General features: G+C 46.8%; 1 protein-coding gene across 7 annotated transcripts in view; it reads left to right on the forward strand.

Moving 5' to 3' along the window:
- LOC309334585 (pleckstrin homology domain-containing family A member 3-like) overlaps positions 1–16,970 on the forward strand; it is a 26,749-nt gene extending 9,779 nt beyond the window's left edge. For 5 of the 7 annotated variants that reach the window (XM_081849045.1, XM_081849044.1, XM_081849039.1 and 2 more), the window contains 7 exons: positions 1,576–1,692; positions 4,644–4,799; positions 7,420–7,556; positions 9,927–10,097; positions 11,850–11,893; positions 13,562–13,719; positions 15,710–16,970. In XM_081849045.1, the coding sequence (XP_081705171.1) occupies positions 1,671–1,692; positions 4,644–4,799; positions 7,420–7,556; positions 9,927–10,097; positions 11,850–11,893; positions 13,562–13,719; positions 15,710–15,771 (750 nt within the window). In that variant the 5' untranslated portion in view covers positions 1,576–1,670 and the 3' untranslated portion in view covers positions 15,772–16,970. Of the gene's footprint in view, positions 1–1,575; positions 1,693–4,643; positions 4,800–7,419; positions 7,557–9,926; positions 10,098–11,849; positions 11,894–13,561; positions 13,773–15,709 lie in introns of all 7 variants that reach the window. The other 2 variants (XM_081849040.1, XM_081849043.1) reach the window with 1 other exon arrangement.
- Positions 16,971–17,469: the final 499 nt, after the last annotated feature.

The following is a 17,469-nucleotide window of genomic DNA, read 5'->3' on the forward strand; positions in this document are numbered from 1 at the left end:
ATGACAAGAGTGGGCTGCAATCTCCAAGAAAATAAACAAATACTGCCTTACAAAGCTGGTTTAAATAAAGACTATTTATAGTCCGTGTTACATCCCCATGGTGATGTTTTGTATATTTATGGTTAAAACACATATACCTGTGTCAGGAGTGGGAGACATGTAGAGCTCCAGATGTGGCTGGACTACATCTCCCATCATCCTTGATGATTGACTCTGAAGGCTGGGACTGATGGGAGTGGGAGTAAAAAAACACCATCAGGTCCTCCCATGGTCTTTGCATCCCCTAACCCTTAGCTTTACTGTATTTTGTTAAAAAAAAAACCCTTACAGTGGTACCTCCGGTTATGCACTGTCCTATTTATGAACGCTTCAGGTTACGAACTCTGCAAACCCGGAAGTAGGTGCTCCAGGTTGCGAACTTTGCCCCGGGATATGAACACAGTCCACTTCCAGGGCCGTGGGAGGCCTATGTAGGGAATGGGCACCTCGGGATAAGAATGCTTTGGGTTAAGAATGGAATTCCGGAACGAATTAAGTTTGTAACCCGAGGTATCACTGTATTTAAAAAATTGTATTGAAGTATGTCTGCATGGGGACGCGGGTGGCACTGTGGGTTAAACCACAGAGCCTAGGACTTGCCGATCAGAAGGTCGGCAGTTTGAATCCCCGCAACGGGGTGAGCTCCTGGTGTTCGGTCCCTGCTCCTGCCAACCTAGCAGTTCGAAAGCACGTCAAAGTGCAAGTAGATAAATAGGTACTGCTCCGGCCGGAAGGTAAACGGTGTTTCCATGCGCTGCTCTGGTTCGCCAGAAGCGGCTTGGTCATGCTGGCCACATGACCCGGAAGCTGTACGCCGGCTCCCTCGGCCAATAAAGCGAGATGAGCGCTGCAACCCCAGAGTCAGTCACAACTGGACCTAATGGTCGGGGTCCCTTTACCTTTTTATGTCTGCATGAGCTTTTGATGACACTGAGCTATTGTTCAAAGATGAAAATGTAGGATGGCTCTGTACACCTTGCTTCCTAACCTTCGGATCTGCTATCTGGAGGGCGTTCGGAATGGCTGGAGTTGTATATCTGTTAGTGGAGGAAAGCTTCACCTTGCCAAGGGGCATCCTAGCTTCACAGGTCCCTTCTACACCTGTGGAAAGCCCTGCAGGCTTAGCTCTAATGCCAGTGGCGTACTGTTTTAATCCCAAAACAGGGTGTTCCACTTTGATCTTCAGAGAACTCTAGGATCTCTCTCCCCAGCCAACCTGGAGATGGTGTTTTAAGGGTGTGGGAAAGGCAGGTTTGTTTTTTGTTTTAAAGAACTGCATAGGGAAAGAAACACCACTTCCTTTTCTTACCAGTAGGACTTTGGAAGATCTCCCACTTAGATTGTCTCCACCTCACTTAGGAATGAGTGCTGCAATATACGTGTATGCAAAAGGAATCGTTCAGTCATGTTCTTGTTTACATGTGGGTAATTTAATTAAATTTTGATTCTCCTTGGAAACTGCTGGTGAGAGAGCTTGACTTGCCATGGAAAAAGGATCCTCATTTCTACATCTTTTTCCCTCTCCTCGCACCACAGGTTGGCAGCCACGATACTTTGTACTAGAGAATGGCATCCTCTCTTATTATGATTCACAGGATGACGTGGGAAAGGGCAGCAAAGGCAGCATCAAGATGGCTGTGTGTGAGATCAAAGGTTGGGGCATTTTGTGCTATTTTGTGGGCAAGTGGGGAGGGGAAGCTGTTTAAATGTCACCTTATAAATAAGCCCACAAATGTTATTAACCTGTCTCCAAAATATTAGAATCGTAGAATTGCAGAGTTAGAAGGGGCCAATTCCCTGCAGTGCAGGACTCTCAGCTAAAGCATCCTTGACCGATGGTCACAGACTGTTCAATTATCTGTTCTAGGACTTTTCCAGGTATTGACATCAAGCTGACCTGCCAGTACTTATCTGGGTTTTCTTTCCCCCCTTTTGAAGATAGGGATAACATTTGCCTGCCTCCAGTCTGTAAGGACCTCACCTGTTCTCCAAGAATTCTCAAAGATTATAGATAGAGGCTCTGAGATTGCATCTGCAAGCTCCTTGAGTGCCCTTGAGTGCAGCTCATCAGACCCTGGGGATTTGAATTCATTTAAAGTCGCTAGGTGTTCCTTTATCACCTCTTTTCCTACCTTGGGCTGCAGCTCTCTCCTTGCATCATTTATTCTGTTATCACCAGGTTGGGCATCACTTTCCTTTTGAATGAAGACAGAGGCAAAGTAGGTGTTGGGCAGTTGCACCTTCTCTCTGTCGCCCAATAAAGTTTCTCTGGCTTCTCCATTCAGAGGACCAACTACTTGCTTGTTCTTCCTCTTGCTTTGAACACAGCCAAAGAAACCTATTATTATTAGCCTCTCTTGCAAGCCTGAGCTCATTCTGAGCTTTGGCCTGCCTGACCTTATCCCTGCAACTGTTGGCTACTCATGTATACTCTTCCTTTGTGATTTCCCCCTTTCTTCCATTTCTTGTACATGCCCTTCTTAAATCTCAGCTCCTTATGCAGCCACACTGGTTCCTTTTTTCTTTCTTTTTTTAATAATTTTTTATTGGAAATTTTATTTACAACATAACCCCCCACCCCACCCCCAACGCAGAAATCCACCCCCATCAGACACAAACATAACAAACAACAAGCATAATATACAACAATACAAATAACCAAATAAAAGACTTCCTTTATCCTGTTTCTGGCATCCTTATTTACTTCTTATAAGCTGTTTCCTTTATGAATAATTATTAAGACTTTTCTAATTATAACTTAAATATCCACAAAGTCTCCTGCAGACATTAATCAAAACAAGTCCAGATATGAATTTTAGGGCACTATTTTGTGAAGTATTCTCTGCATTTTCCCCAGGCTTTTTGAAATACTTGTCTAGTATGATCTCTAATTGCCTCTGTTAATCTAGCCAGCTCAATATACTCTAACAGTTTGTCTTGCCATTCCATTTTTGTTGGCACAATTTCTTTTTTCCAGTTTTTAGCAATTATGATCCTTGCCGCTCCTGTGGCATAGAGGAATATTTTCTGATCTTCTCTTGCTATACCTGCGTCCATTATCCCTAGTAGAAAAGCGTCTGTATTTTTTATAAAGTTATAGTTAAACATTTTTTTAAGCTCGTCATATACTATGTTCCAGAAGCTTTTGATTTTTTCACAGGTCCATCAAACATGTATAAGTGTCCCCTCTGTTTTACCACACCTCCAGCACATATTTGTTTTTGTCTTATGCATTTTAGCTATTTTGGTAGGTGTTAAGTAACATCTATAAAACATCTTGATTAGATTTTCCCTCAATACTTCACAGGCTGTAAATTTCCAGTTCTTTCTCCATAATTCTTCCCAAGCCACACTGGTTTCTTTAGATGCCTCCCACTTTTCTTTCTTCTTGGAATTGTCTGCAATTGTGCCGTCAACATTTCACCTTTTAAAAAAACCCTCCCGTCCATCATTAGTAGCCTTCATTTCCCTGCTGGCTTCAGAGGAAGAGAAGCCCCCCCCCCCCAGACTGTATGGAAACACAGACTGCTAATAACAAAACTTGCCATCTTATAATCAGACTGCTGGAGGAGGGAAGGCTCACCCCCCCCCCCTTCTGCTAACCTTCTGCATTTTCATGCTGGTCGTGGAGGAGTAGAATTTCCTCCCTCCACATCCAGCACAGAAACCAGTGGTTCAAGAGCTCTTGTCTCAAGGACTCTTCACTCTAACAGACCCGAGTCTTTTGGGTGATCTGAAATATTGGCGCCAGGCCCCTGGCTGTATTGCTAGCCTCCAAGGCACAAGCTCAAGGCAATTTCATGTGGCCCCATTTAGCTCCCAAATCATCTCAGAGTGGCTAGAGGAAGAACTTCTCCCCTTTAACTGCATCATCTTGGATGAGCAAGGGAACTGGGTAGCTAATGTTATTTAATGTAGAATGCAAAAGTGTGATTGTGTATGTCCAGAGGAAGGTATCCCATGAAATAATTCCACCAGGACAAGGAATTATGGGTGTGTACAGAACTTCACCTTCCAGTGGCATAGCTAGACACTCGGTTGTCCAGGGCGGCACGTATGCCCTGTGCCTGGGGGCGGGGTGTGCCACACAGCCTCCAAGGAGTCCGTCCACCACCTGCAGTGGTCCTGCAGGGTGGCTGAAGGGGAGATGGTGGGCTAATGCAAGCCCCACACTGCCGTGGTTCGGGCACACTGCAGACCCCGCGGTATAAGTGCCCCCCACGGTGTGGTGCCCATTGCCCCCCCCACCCCTAGCTACGCTTCTGTCACCTTCCTCTCCCCCCACATACCTCCTTAAATCTGTTTTCTGAGGTTTCCCAACCATTCGGAGCAGCCTTCCTCAACCTTGGCCCTCCAGATGTTTTGAGACTACAATTCCCATCATTCCTGTCCACTGGTTCTGTTAGCTAGGGATCATGGGAGTTGTAGGCCAGAAACATCTGGAGGGCTGAGGAAGCCTGCTCTAGAGAATATGGGGGGGGCATATGGGAAAGGGAGAGGGAGGGGAAATTCCATTGCACTACTGGAAGGACTATTTTGGATGCTGCCCTGCCTCTGGCGTCTCAACATCCTCTCCGCTCTCTTTTCCCTAACTGCTTCCATAGTCCACACTACTGACCCCACTCGCATGGAGCTGGTCATCCCTGGCGAGCAGTACTTCTACCTGAAGGCAGGAGGCGCCGCTGAGAGACAGAAATGGCTTGTGGCTTTGGGCAGCTCCAAGGCCTGCCTCGGGGACAGCAGGAGCCAGAAAGAGAGAGGTTGGTTCTTTGCAAATAGCTTTGTCCTGACGAGAGTTTGGAAAGCCCAGAGTGGGATTGTGGGGCTGAGATCTGAGGACGGTGTTGGCAGAGCTGGGGGAATGTAAGGTGGGAACTTCCGGTTAAACCTTGATAAGAGTGAGGTGTTTAACTCTCACACCTCCTTAGCAAACATCCTTGATCCTGCTTGGTCCACTTGAGGGCTCTCAACTCAGTCTAAGCCTGTGGGTCTTGCACATGCCCTGTTGGGGAAGAGAAAGTAACCAGTTAACTAGATTCTCCCAGGTTGATTTCAACCGTTTCTCCTTGAACACCTGGTCTATCCCCGGAAAGAATGGGAAAATCGGACTGGATGTCAAGCTAACATGGATCTGCCACAGGAGGTTCTGCAACTTTCCAACAGTTTGATTATACTGCTGATGATGCCCTCTCCTGTTGTCTGTCGAGACAGACGGATACAGTGGTGCCTCGCAAGACGAAATTAATCCGTTCCGCGAGTCTCTTCGTCTAGCGGTTTTTTCATCTTGCGAAGCAAGCCCATTGACGGCTTAGCAGATTAGCGCTATTAGCGGCTTTTAGCGGCTTATCGGCTTAGCGGATAAGCAGATAAGCGGCTTAGCGGCTTAGAAAAAGGGGGGGGGAGGAAAAAACCCCCGCAGGAACTCGCAAGACATTTTCATCTTGCGAAGCAAGCCCATAGGAAATTCGTTTTGCGAAGCACCTCCAAAACGGAAAACCCTTTCGTCTAGCGGGTTTTCCGTCTTGCGAGGCATTCGTCTTGCGGGGCACCACTGTACAGCAATGCAATTTTGCCCACGTTTTACTTACCAAGCAGGACTGAGTTATAATACTTTAACCCAGATATCTTTGGAATTCCCAAGTTGCATTACAACTTCTTAGCACCCCTCATGTTTGGAATTTGAAAGTTGAAAAATTTGGCACGCCCTAGAGGGGGGTGTTTTAAAAACATTGAGATCAGAGGTTCTCAACCATTGGTGCATGGACCACCAATAGTCTGCAAGATTCATTCAGGTTGTCCGTGGCATGCCTGCATTAAATATTCGTATTGATTTCTAATTGTATTTTAGTGCTTATTTTATTTCTTATATTGTGTTACAATTTGACTTCTATGGAATGCAGCTTGTGATGCCACCAGGTGCAATATAAGAAGTAAAAGAAGCAGTATAAATACAAACACAGTCCATTAGAGCCGCTACAGCAGGCAGAAAAGCCATTAGGTGGTCTGTCAAGATGATCAGCAACTTTGAAATGGTCCTTAGGTGGTGGGGGAGGGGGGCAGAAAGTTTGGGAACCACTCAGATGAAGTCTTTCTTTTATTTTACTGATTTTAAATATATTTTTCCTTTTGTTACTCTCCCTGAACCTTTGGGAAGCAGTGAGTTTTCAGGCTATAGAAACAAACCACCCAGCGCGGTACAAAACTGGTTGTGTTCTCTACTTGCAGAAGAGATGACATTTGCAGTACAGTGGTACCTCGGGTTACAGACGCTTCAGGTTACAGACTCCGCTAACCCAGAAATAGTACCTCGGGTTAAGAACTTTGCTTCAGGATGAGAACAGAAATCGTGCGGCAGTGGCACAACGGCAGCAGAAGGCCCCATTAGCTAAAGTGGTGCTTCAGGTTAAGAACAGTTTGAGGTTAAGAACGGACCTCCAGAACGAATTAAGTACTTAACCCGAGGTACCGCTGTATATCACTAAGGACACTTTCCCCTTGGAATCCTTGGTGGTCCACCAGAGGGCAGTGTGGTACAGGGAGCAAATGTTATTTGACTGCCAAGCTCAGCCAGTTAGTTATACAAAACAAATGAAATACTGTGAAAATCCCTGAAACGAGTAATCGACTAAAAATATTATCTTATAGAATTAAACTAAATAACAAAAATCACAAAAGTTTAAGGAAAAAATTAGAAAAACCTAGAATTGAACAAAGCCTTAGCAGGATGCTGGCTACAAACCTCGTTTCACTGAACTATTCAGTTTCCTCAGAAGGAAACAGAGAAATCATAAACCTTAAATGATTTTAAACAAACTCGAGAACAGGGCTGAAACGCTCCCCTGAGTTTACAAAAAAGGTTTGAAAACCTCAATAGCAAGTTTAAGGCATAGCCCTATTTAAAGGAAGCCAAGCAGTAGTGATAAAGAGTTAAGGACTCGGCTGTGAAAACTCTAGTATTGGCTTTACAAAAAGGTTTTTAAAAAACCTACATAGCACAAATTCAAAAAAAGGAATACTAAGATAAGCTGTTTTAGATTTTGAACAAACTCAAGAACAGGGCTGGAATGCTCCCATGGTCTAGATGTTACTGCTGATGTTGAAGACTGTTAGTTATGGCTCTGCATTAATCTCACACCCTCCAAGCTGGCAGTAAAGCTGTGCCATGTTTTTCTGTGTCCCCACGCCACTTTTTTTTTTTGTTTGTTTTCGGTACGTGTCACCACTGCTTTCTGCTCCAAATAGAAATTTCACTGCACTTGGCTGTTATAAACAGCAGCTCTCTTCTGCTCTCAGCAAAAGGGAAAAGACTCTTTGTGCATGCTGCTAATTTTTTCTACAATCCCTTTTTCAGTTCTTGCTCTGCTTGCTTGTCTTCCTCAGATCTGGACCTAAGCAACGAGTCCCTCGGGAGGAAGCTGTCCGAACTGCGACTATATTGCGACGTGCTGACACAGCAGGTCCTCGCCGTACAGGATGCAACACATCCTCAAGACAATGGCTCCCCTCTTGACCTCCAGGTGAGGGCAGTTTTTGAAGGATCATGCAGTTTGGGGGCCGTGGCATCAGGGAATGTTGCATGCTGCAAGCACCTGTTCCTGCAGGTGTGAGGAACCTTTGGCCCACCAGATGAGAACAGAAGCAGCTGGGAGGGGAGTTCAGAGATTTGTTGTTGTTGTTGTTGTTTAGTTGTTTAGTCATGGCCGCCTCTTCGTGACCCCATGGACCAGAGCACGCCAGGCACTCCTGTCTTCCACTGCCTCCTGCAGTTTGGTCAAACTCATGTTGGTAGCTTCGAGAACACTGTCCAACCATCTCGTCCTCTGTCGTCCCCTTCTCCTTGGGCCCTCCATCTTTCCCAACATCAGGGTCTTTTCCAGGGAGTCTTCTCTTCTCATGAGGTGGCCAAAGTACAGTAGTACCTCAGGTTAAGAACTTAATTCGTTCTGGAGGTCCGTTCTTAACCTGAAACTGTTCTTAACCTGAAGCACCACTTTAGCTAATGGGGCCTCCTGCTGCTGCCGCGCCGCCAGAGCATGATTTCTGTTCTCATCCTGAAGCAAAGTTCTTAACTCGAGGTACTATTTCTGGGTTAGCGGAGTCTGTAATCTGAAGCGTATGTAATCCGAGGTACCACTGTGTGGAGCCTCAGCTTCAGGATCTGTCCTTCCAGTGAGCACTCAGGGCTGATTTCCTGCAGAATGGATCGGTTTGATCTTCTTGCAGTCCATGGGACTCTCAAGAATCTCCTCCAGCACCATAATTCAAAAGCGTCAATTCTTCGGCGATCAGCCTTCTTTATGGTCCCAGCTCTCACTTCCATGCATCACTACTGGGAAAACCATATCTTTAACTATACGGACCTTTGTTGGCAAGGTGATGTCTCTGCTTTTTAAGATGCTCTCTAGGTTTGTCATTGCTTTTCTCCCAAGAAGCAGGCATCTTTTAATTTCGTGGCTGCTGTCACCATCTGCAGTGATCCTGGAGCCCAAGAAAGTAAAATCTCTCACTGCCTCCATTTCTTCCCCTTCTATTTGCCAGGAGGTGATGGGACCAGTGGCCATTTAATAATAATAATAATAATTCTAATTATAATTATAAGTTGTGTGTCCTTGTTTCTTAATTTAATCCTTTTACATTGTTTTGTATGATTTGTGGTATTTTAGGTATTGTGGTTTGCTGCTATTTTTGTCGATTATAGATGAGTAATTTTTCATTGGAATTGATAAGTGTAAACTGTTTAATTATTACCTGCCGATGTTTAATTTTAGTGTTTACTATTGGATTCTAATGCATTATTGCATACTGCTTTTTTTGGTATAAGTTGTTTATTTTAAAGTTATTGTAACTTTTCATGTAGGATCTGATTGTTGCTATTAATGTTTGATGTTTTCTTATTATTTTTGTGTGTGTTGGAAGCCGCCTAGAGTGGCTGGGGCAACCCACCCAGATGGGCGGGGTATTATTATTATTAATAATAATAATAATTTTGCTGAACTCCAACACCCAGCATCCCTGCCCATTGGCCATGACTGCAAGGGCTGATGGGCTGTTGTATTCCAGGAACATATTGGTGGGCCAAAGGTTCCCCACTCCTCTGTTCCAGGGTGCTTAGCAGAGAACGTACCCCCCGGGTCATTTGTGAGCAAAATGTTGTCTCCCTCTGACCTCTGTCGGGCAGGAATGCGGAACGTTGGCCTGCTGAAGCTCAGCCCAGCTGCCACAGCCAGTGGATGGAGATAATAGAAGTTGTGGAGTGCTGATGGTTCTCCATTCCTGCTATAGGAGATCCAAGAGAAAACAGCCAAGGATTGTTGTAGCCCTTGGAATTGAGGAATAGAAGCCCAGCCCACGATCCATAAGGCACCACAATTATATTCAGAGATGCTTTGGGGTTATGAGAGGCAGCTGTTTCTGCTGTGGACGTGGCTAGATGCAGCAAGGGCAGGGCTGGTCCAGGACGTTTTTGTTTTCTTGGGGTGGAAAACTGACAAGGCACTACTCCTAGTTGATGCCACCCACAGCGATGTTCAAAGTTGTAACCTTGGAGAGCCAGTGCCAAAGGGGTGGATGAACTACCTCGAGAGAAGAAGTTTTGTCTGTACTGAGCTCAGTGCGCCTAGGGAGCCTCCCATTTGTTCATTTCGGTGCTTGTGGTGCAGCCCTCCCACTTGGCTGCGCAGTCTTAGTTTTCACGTACAGAACCATTTATTTGAAAGCTCCCCTTGCCCCCAGTATGGGCACTAAGGTGGTGCAGAGCTAGGTTACCTTAGCAGCAGAATCTTTGAACTGGCCCTGGGCTGAAGTCTCTTGGGACTTGCACTGAGTCGCTGAGGCCCTGAAGGTCAGGCTTCCTACTCACTCCTCTTCCTGCTCTTGGCATCCTGCAGAAGATGAACGAAGCGTCATCCTTGTTGCGAGCGACCTGCAGCCAGTTCATCTCCACGCTAGAAGAGTGCATGAAATTTGCAAACACCCGATTGGCTCCTGAGCTGTACCATCCTTTGACGGTCCCCCAGCCTTTTGACTTTGTGGGCACCAAACTCCCACATTCTCACCGGGTGAGTCCAATTGTTCCTTCCTTCCTTCCTTGTATTTATATTTTGCCGTTCCACCCAGATAGGAAGTGCTAACAGATTAAAGTCTGAAATGCAACATACATATATAATATTCCTTGGAAAGGTAATTTCACAAGTGTGGTGGGAGTGGGTGACGCTGTGGTCTAAACCACTGAGCCCCTTGGGCTTGCTGATCAGAAAGTCGGCGGTTCGAATCCCCGCGACAGGGTGAGCTCCCGTTGCTCTGTCCCAGCTCCTGCCAACCTAGCAGTTTGAAAGCATGCCAGTGCAAGTAGATAAATAGGTACCACTCTGGCGGGAAGGTAAACGGCATTTCTGTGCGCTCTGGCTTCTGTCACGGTGTTCTGCTGTGCCAGAAGCAGTTTAGTCATGCTGGCCACCTGACCTGGAAAGCTGTCTGTGGACAAACGCCGGCTCCCTTGGCCTGAAAGCGAGATGAGTGCCACACCCCATTATTGCATTTGACTGGACTTAACTGTCCAGGGGTCCTTTACCCTTTGCCTTTTACCTGCCACGGTGCCCTGTTCTTCACCTTTGTTAATTTAGTCTCTTGGTTCCCTTGGACTTACAGGGAGGGTATTAATTGAAGAGCTAGTTTGAGAACCCCCATTTTTCATGATGTTAAGGTTTTGAAGAAACCCTGGTATGAGAAGTGATGGTGTGTTTTCGTATGGCATCAGAGGATAGTCTGGAAGGAGCTTATTTGTGGTGAGAAATGAAGACACCTGTCCTATACAATGGGGCACTTTCATATCTTGGTTCACTGCTACTGCAGATCAGGCATGAGTCAACTCCCATTTCCCAGTCCTGCTGCAATTAGTCCAAAGATCAATCTCAAAAACCTAATGTGGGTTCTGGCGGTTCCCTTATTGTGAGAAGTGAGGTTACAGGGAACCAGGCAGAGGGCCTTCTCGGTAGTGGCGCCCACCCTATGGAACGCCCTCCCACCAGATGTCAAGGAAATAAACAACTACCTGACTTTTAGAAAACATCTGAAGGCACCCCTGTTTAGGGAAGTTTTTAATGTTTGATGTATTTTTCATGTATTTAATATTCTTTTGGGAGCTGCCCAGAGTAGCTGGGGAAACCCAGCCAGATGGGCGGGGTATAAATTGTTGTTGTTGGCGGGGTATAAATTATTGTTGTTGTTGTAAGTTGACTTGCTTTCAACTAGAGCTGTAGGACTTGAGTGCAGCACAATCCTTACCAGTTCTATGCAGAAGTCTGTCATATTGATTTCAAGTAAGTGGGTTTAGGATTGCAGCCTTAATTTGGGTCAATCAATTTTAAAAATATTTTGCTTAAGCAAAATAGGTGTTCCATTTGTAAACGGGAGCAGGTTGGTTAAGGAGAGGCTGAAGGATGATGAGTAATTTTATTATTTTTCAATTTGCTGTGTCTGAAGTGGTGACCCTATCCCACATTTGCAAGGGTGAACGCAGCAGAGAGGCTCTAATTATTCCTGCATTATCTTAAGATTTCTAATGTACGGCTTGCTATTTGTGGTTTACTTGGTTTTATATTGCCTTATAGCCCGTCTGATTTTTACATGTGGCCTGTTTTTCAGTGCTTATGTTTTTAAATCGCTTGCTTTCCAGAGGGCAGTGGTTACTGGGCAGTATACAGATTCGGTTCACAAACAAATGTGCAACTCTGGAATATCAGGATGTTGTTATATTGTGCTTGCGTTCTCATTGCCATGGAATCCCACCCCCCCACTTTTTATTTTTCCAGGTAAGGCGCTCCATGAGCCACACAGGCATAGCCTCATCAGAAAGGTAAGCACTCATAGGAAGGTAAGAAGTGATGGGCAGAGAATCTTACTGAGAAAGGTGGGCAGGGAGGGCTCAGCAGAGACAAGAAAGCATGCAGAAGCTCACATCTTCAGTCCCCAGCATCTCCCGGTTGGGCTGGAATTGTTCCCTGCTCCAACCCCGGGAGAGCCACTGCTTGTCCTTGTCACCAGAACCGAGCTAAAAGGACTGTTGGTTTGACTTGGGTTCACTCAAGGCCTGCAAAATGCCTCATGCCCTCTTTGCTACTAGGTATCCTATTTTTTCAAGGGTAAGGTTTTTCGCTTGGGAAAGGGGTTAGGGGACTGAGTGGGAAGGGCTGGCAAGTAGGGTGGATAAAAATCAATGATTTTTTAAAAAAAATAATAGGATTTTAAAAAATTAAAATTGGATTTTTATTATTATTACTTTTTGGAGGAAAAATCATTCTAGAGGTAGTTTTCTGTTTAAGTTGCATTATAGTTTAGGATTTAAGGATTTGTTTTAAGTTTTTCATGTGTGCTAAAACTCAGTCTAAGTTTAAAAAACAAACTGTGTAACCACATCAGTTAACAAGCATGGATACATATGCTATAATGTTGTTGTTTTAGTTAAATAAATTGTTTAAATTCTTATTAAGGAAATGATTATTTTCTCCTTCCAATAAAGTCCAGCAGAAAAGTTGTCCAAATATAAACAACTTATTACAACCTTACAATGTTTACATAATTATCTGTCTATGTATTTCTAATAGTATAACCAAATCAGTAATTTTTGATATAGCTGTAAAAACTACTCTGAAAAATTATTATTCCAAAAAGGAAACCTTCATCTGGTTGTAAATATTAAGGTTATACCAGCAAGAATGAATCTTTCTGCAAAAAAAAAATATGATTTAAATGAAGACTTACTGACTAGTGATTTAAACCAAATCCACCCTGCTGGCAGGTGACAACTCCATTACAAACCAAGCCTGCTTAGAAAAATTTCCAAGCTGACAGAGCCCACATTCCAAACCTCCTTGGTTCTAAATTGTTTTATTTCGTTGTCCCGTTGCCTGATTGTTCTCTACAGTGGATCTGGGCAACAGAAAATGCCTGGTGTTGTGCTAAGGAAATGAGAGTGCCTATTTCCTCTCCCCCCTCCCCCTCCCCCTCCCCCCGCCCAAGCCAGGGATGAATTCTGCAGTCCGTATTTATCTTACGCAAGGTGCTTATTGGGACGCAGGTGGCGCTGTGGGTTAAACCACAGAGCCTAGGACTTGCCGATCAGAAGGTTGGCGGTTCGAATCCCCGCGACAGGGTGAGCTCCCGTTACTTGGTCGCTGCTCCTGCCAACCTAGCAGTTTGAAAGCGCGTCAAAGTGCAAGTAGATAAATAGGTACCGCTCCGGCGGGAAGGTAAACGGTGTTTCCTTGCACTGCTCTGGTTCGCCAGAAGTGGCTTAGTCATGCTGGCCACATAACCCGGAAGCTGTACACCGGCTCCCTCGGCCAATAAAGCGAGATGAGCGCTGCAGCTCAAGAGTCGGTCACGACTGGACCTAATGGTCAGGGGTCCCTTTACCGTTACCTTTAAGGTGCTTATTTTGCATAGCACACCTGCTTTTTTGTGCGCAGCGCATCCCCACCTATGCTTACTCGGGAATAAGTTCCCTGGAAATCTTCCCTTGCAGAGCTCTGGAGCAGGCTCGGGTCTTGCCCGCACCCACCAAGGGCACCGTGACGGTTCTGCGCAACTTGGAGGAGATGGTGATGTTTCGCTCACAGCAGTGGGGGCAGCCGGGTTCCCAGTCTGAAAGCGCCTCCAGCACCATCGTCGAAGAAGCAGTTGGTAGGGGCTGCCACGAGATAACTGCATGAGGTTAACGTGGGAGGGGAGAGGCAGTGAGTTTTGGTAGGCAGGCAGCCTTCCCCTCGGCCCTGTAAAAACAATAATAATTGGAGCATGCTGCCTTTCTTCCATTAGCAATTATAACTGCCGTATTTTTCGCTCTATAAGACGCACTCTTTCCCTCCTAAAAAGTAAGGGGAAATGTGTGTGTGTCTTATGGAGCGAATGCAGGCTGTGCGGCTAAGCCAGAAGCCAGAGCGCTCCCTCTCGCTGTTCTAGCTTCTGGCTTAGCCATGCGAAGCCTCCGCAGGGCAGCGGGGAGTCTTCATCCCACTGCCCTGCGGAGGCTTCGCACGGCTATTCCCCGTCAGTCCCTTTTCCCTCCTCGGGGAAAAGCCCCCAAAAGCCGCAAAAACGCACCGCACGCTCTTTAAAGGGAACGCGGCTCTTGTGGGCTTTTCCCCAAGGAAAAGCTGTCCTCCCACCTCGTAGAAAAGCCCGCAAGAGCTGCACTCCCTTTAAAGAGCACGCAGCTCTTGGCTGGCTTTTGCGGGAGGTGGGGGAAGGGACAGAAGGCAGCTTAGCCGCGCGCAGCCTCTTCCAGACAGGGGGAGCCTTCATCCCGCTGCCCGGGAGAGGCTTTGTGCGGCTATCCCAGAGGCCAGAACAGCAAGAAGCTATCTCAGAAGCCAGATCCCTCTTACATACAATCATACAAATACAATCATACAATCATAGAGTTGGAAGAGACCACAAGGGCCATCGAGTCCAACCCCCTGCCAAGCAGGAAACACCATCAGAGCACTCCTGACATATGGTTGTCAAGCCTCTGCTTAAAGACCTCCAAAGAAGGAGACTCCACCACACTCCTTGGCAGCAAATTCCACTGTCGAACAGCTCTTACTGTCTGGAAGTTCTTCCCTCTTGCTGTTCTGGATTCTGGGATTCAGAATTTTTTTTTTCTTGTTTTCCTCCTCCAAAAGCTAGGTGTGTCTTACAGTCAGGTGCGTCTTATAGAGCGAAAAATACAGTAAAGGGTTGGGGGGATGAGGAGGATTCTCAGGGCCTGCCTTTCCATTGAAGGTGAGAGGGTGCCGGTGGGTATTGGGGAGTTTGGGGCTTGGATTGTAACCTAATCCAGCAAGCAGCAACCACCAGGGTGACCTTGGGCTAGTCACACTTCTATGAAGTCTCTCAGCCTCACTCACCTCACAGAGTGTTTGTTGTAGGGGAGGAGGGGAAAGGAGAATGTTAGCCACTTTGAGACTCCTTCGGGTGATAAAGCAGGATATCAAATCCAAACTCTTCTTCTTCAGTGTGGCTGAGCCGGTTGTGCTACCCTAAAACCACCTCCGGTATTGTACTAGAAGGTGGTTGGTGAGGATTTTTTGCCTGCATTGCTATTGAATATAAGATCTCATCTTTACTACAAGGACCTTGTCGATGGGAAACAAACAAAGGAATTAGGCTGGAGACAGGTTAATAATTTTAAAGAGTTGAAAGCGGGTTGAAGAAGGCATCCCATCGTGTCGTTGTGCACCAGGCATGGCTAAGCTGTGGCCTTTGAGGTGTTGCTCAAATTCAGCTCCCATCCGCTCTGACTAATGCCTGGGCTGGTTGCAGCGGATGGCTGTAGGAGTCCAAAACTGTCTAGAGGACAACATCTGAGCCACCCCTGGGTGTGTGTGCACAACACTCATTTGTCCCACGGTCACCTACGATCAAACAAGTTTGGGGTGGTTTTTAAAAACATTGTGGAGCTGGTTTGCCCCTGGCAAAAGTAGAAAGAGCAAATGTTCCAGCCCTTTACCTTTCCGATATTTAATCTGGGAAACATATATGGTTAGAGTTCCTCTTCTGCAGGATTTTGCTTGCCCCTTGCCTCTGGGTGGGCTGGGTGGCCTCGGAGGGTGTTGGTAGGATGTCTGTGCTCAGAAGTGGAAGCCGCCACTCTCTCTCACTCCCAGTTTCTTCCTCTTTTTCATCTCAGACGTCCTCTCATCGGCCCAGGACTCTCCAGTGGACTCAGCTGGCGGGGACCAACGACTGTAATCCGGATATTGGCATTGCCGCAGCTCTTGTCGACACTTTGGAGCCATCCTTGCTGCTAGCTAGTTAGCTAGCTAGCTAGAAGAACTGGCCCAGGGCTCCCTCTAGTTTAGGAATAGCCTTGGCCTGCAGGGTGCGATGGCGGAAGCATCCTTTGCTCCTAGGAAGGCGGTGTGCATGAAGGGCAAGGAGTAGATGCCAGACTTGGTTCTGTGCTTCAGTCTTGTAGTTGCCAAGGTGCGTCTGAGAATGCTGCCCGGCTCCGCTGGCTTTTACAAAGCAGTCCTCCGTGAGAAGGGATGGGGTCTGGGCAGCGGGATAGCGATTAGCTCTCCATGCTGGATTGGGTGTGACGGAAGTGGCAGTCCTGATGAGAGCCTGGGGTGCTTCGGAGGCAGCTTCTGATTGGACAGGCTGCCCCCAGCGCTCTCCGTGGGCTGTCCCCAGTGGTCCTATGCTCTTATTAGGTCAATGGTTTGGTCACCAGTGTAGCTAGAGCCCGGGGACCTGTGGTCTGTGGCAGATGTAAAGCACCTTCATCCCTCTCACCGGCATAAGATCTGTTGCTCGGTCAAACCTTCTTTGCTTTGCTCCAGGATGTCGTGGGAAGTGCCCTGCTGGTTTGACTCTCGGCCAGGATCTTTTTTTGCTTAGGAATCTGCTCCAGGAAGGACCTCCTTGCTGAGCATTCTTCCTCCTTCCTCAGCAGAGAGCTCTTCCTGCAAGCCGCTCTTCCCCTGAAGAGACACTTACACACCCCGGCATCAAACTTGCAGGACTGGTTGTAGTATTCTTCTCGATGCTTTCTCCCTGCTTCTCTTCAGCAGAGGCGCTGGCCCTGAGCGAATGTCCAAGGTAGGAATAGCAGCCTCTTTGGACATCTGACCTCACAGCAACATTGGGCTGCTTCCTCTGCACAGCATGGGACCAGGGTCAGCTGACCACAACCAGTCACATACCAAACATCAAATTGACTCTACTGTCGTTTGCTGTACGGGAACTTACTGTTTTGTCTTGTGGGGTTCTCTGCCACCTCCGTTTTTGTAGGATCTTGTGCGGTTCTCCCTTCTCTCGTTCCTTTCTCCCTGTTCCACACACACAGACATCCCGCAACCCCCCGGTCTCTGGAGCCCATTCCCATGACGAGCCCTGCCCAAAGATCAGACTCTAATTTTGAATGAAGACTCTAATTTTGAAACAAACACTTGCGTCATGACAATATGTTGCTTTTTCCCTGCGGGGCTGGAAGGAGGCACCGAAGGTGTTTTCCTGTAGGAGAAGCAGAGCCCAAAAAAACACAACCCTTCTCCTGGCTGCTTGAAACGGCTGTAGCAAGCGAGGCGATCGGACGGGTCGTCTCGTCTGCTCCACTGGTGGCAAAATCGGGGGTCTGTGCGCACCTGCAAATGTTCCCTGTCTGCACTGAGGAACAGGTGGTGGTTTCTTTTTTATAAACAATTGTTGCATCACCAAAGCCCGTCGCAGAACCAGGGTGCAGGTGACTCATAACAGCAGAAACATACCAGGAATGTCAGGGGCTATTTCTGGCTCTCATATTGCTCTGCTTTTCTGCCTCCCCTACACAGCGGCTTCCTTGGCGTGCATTTAATTTCTTTATTGGGTACTTTAAATAATTGAGTGGGCAAGGGCTGGGTTTTTATGGCAGCTCAGGCTGCTTCTTTAGTAGTTTCTTGAGCAAGG

This window comes from Podarcis erhardii (genome assembly GCF_964252035.2).
Source record: "Podarcis erhardii genome assembly, chromosome: 2".
NCBI classification, from domain to species: Eukaryota; Metazoa; Chordata; class Lepidosauria; order Squamata; family Lacertidae; genus Podarcis; species Podarcis erhardii.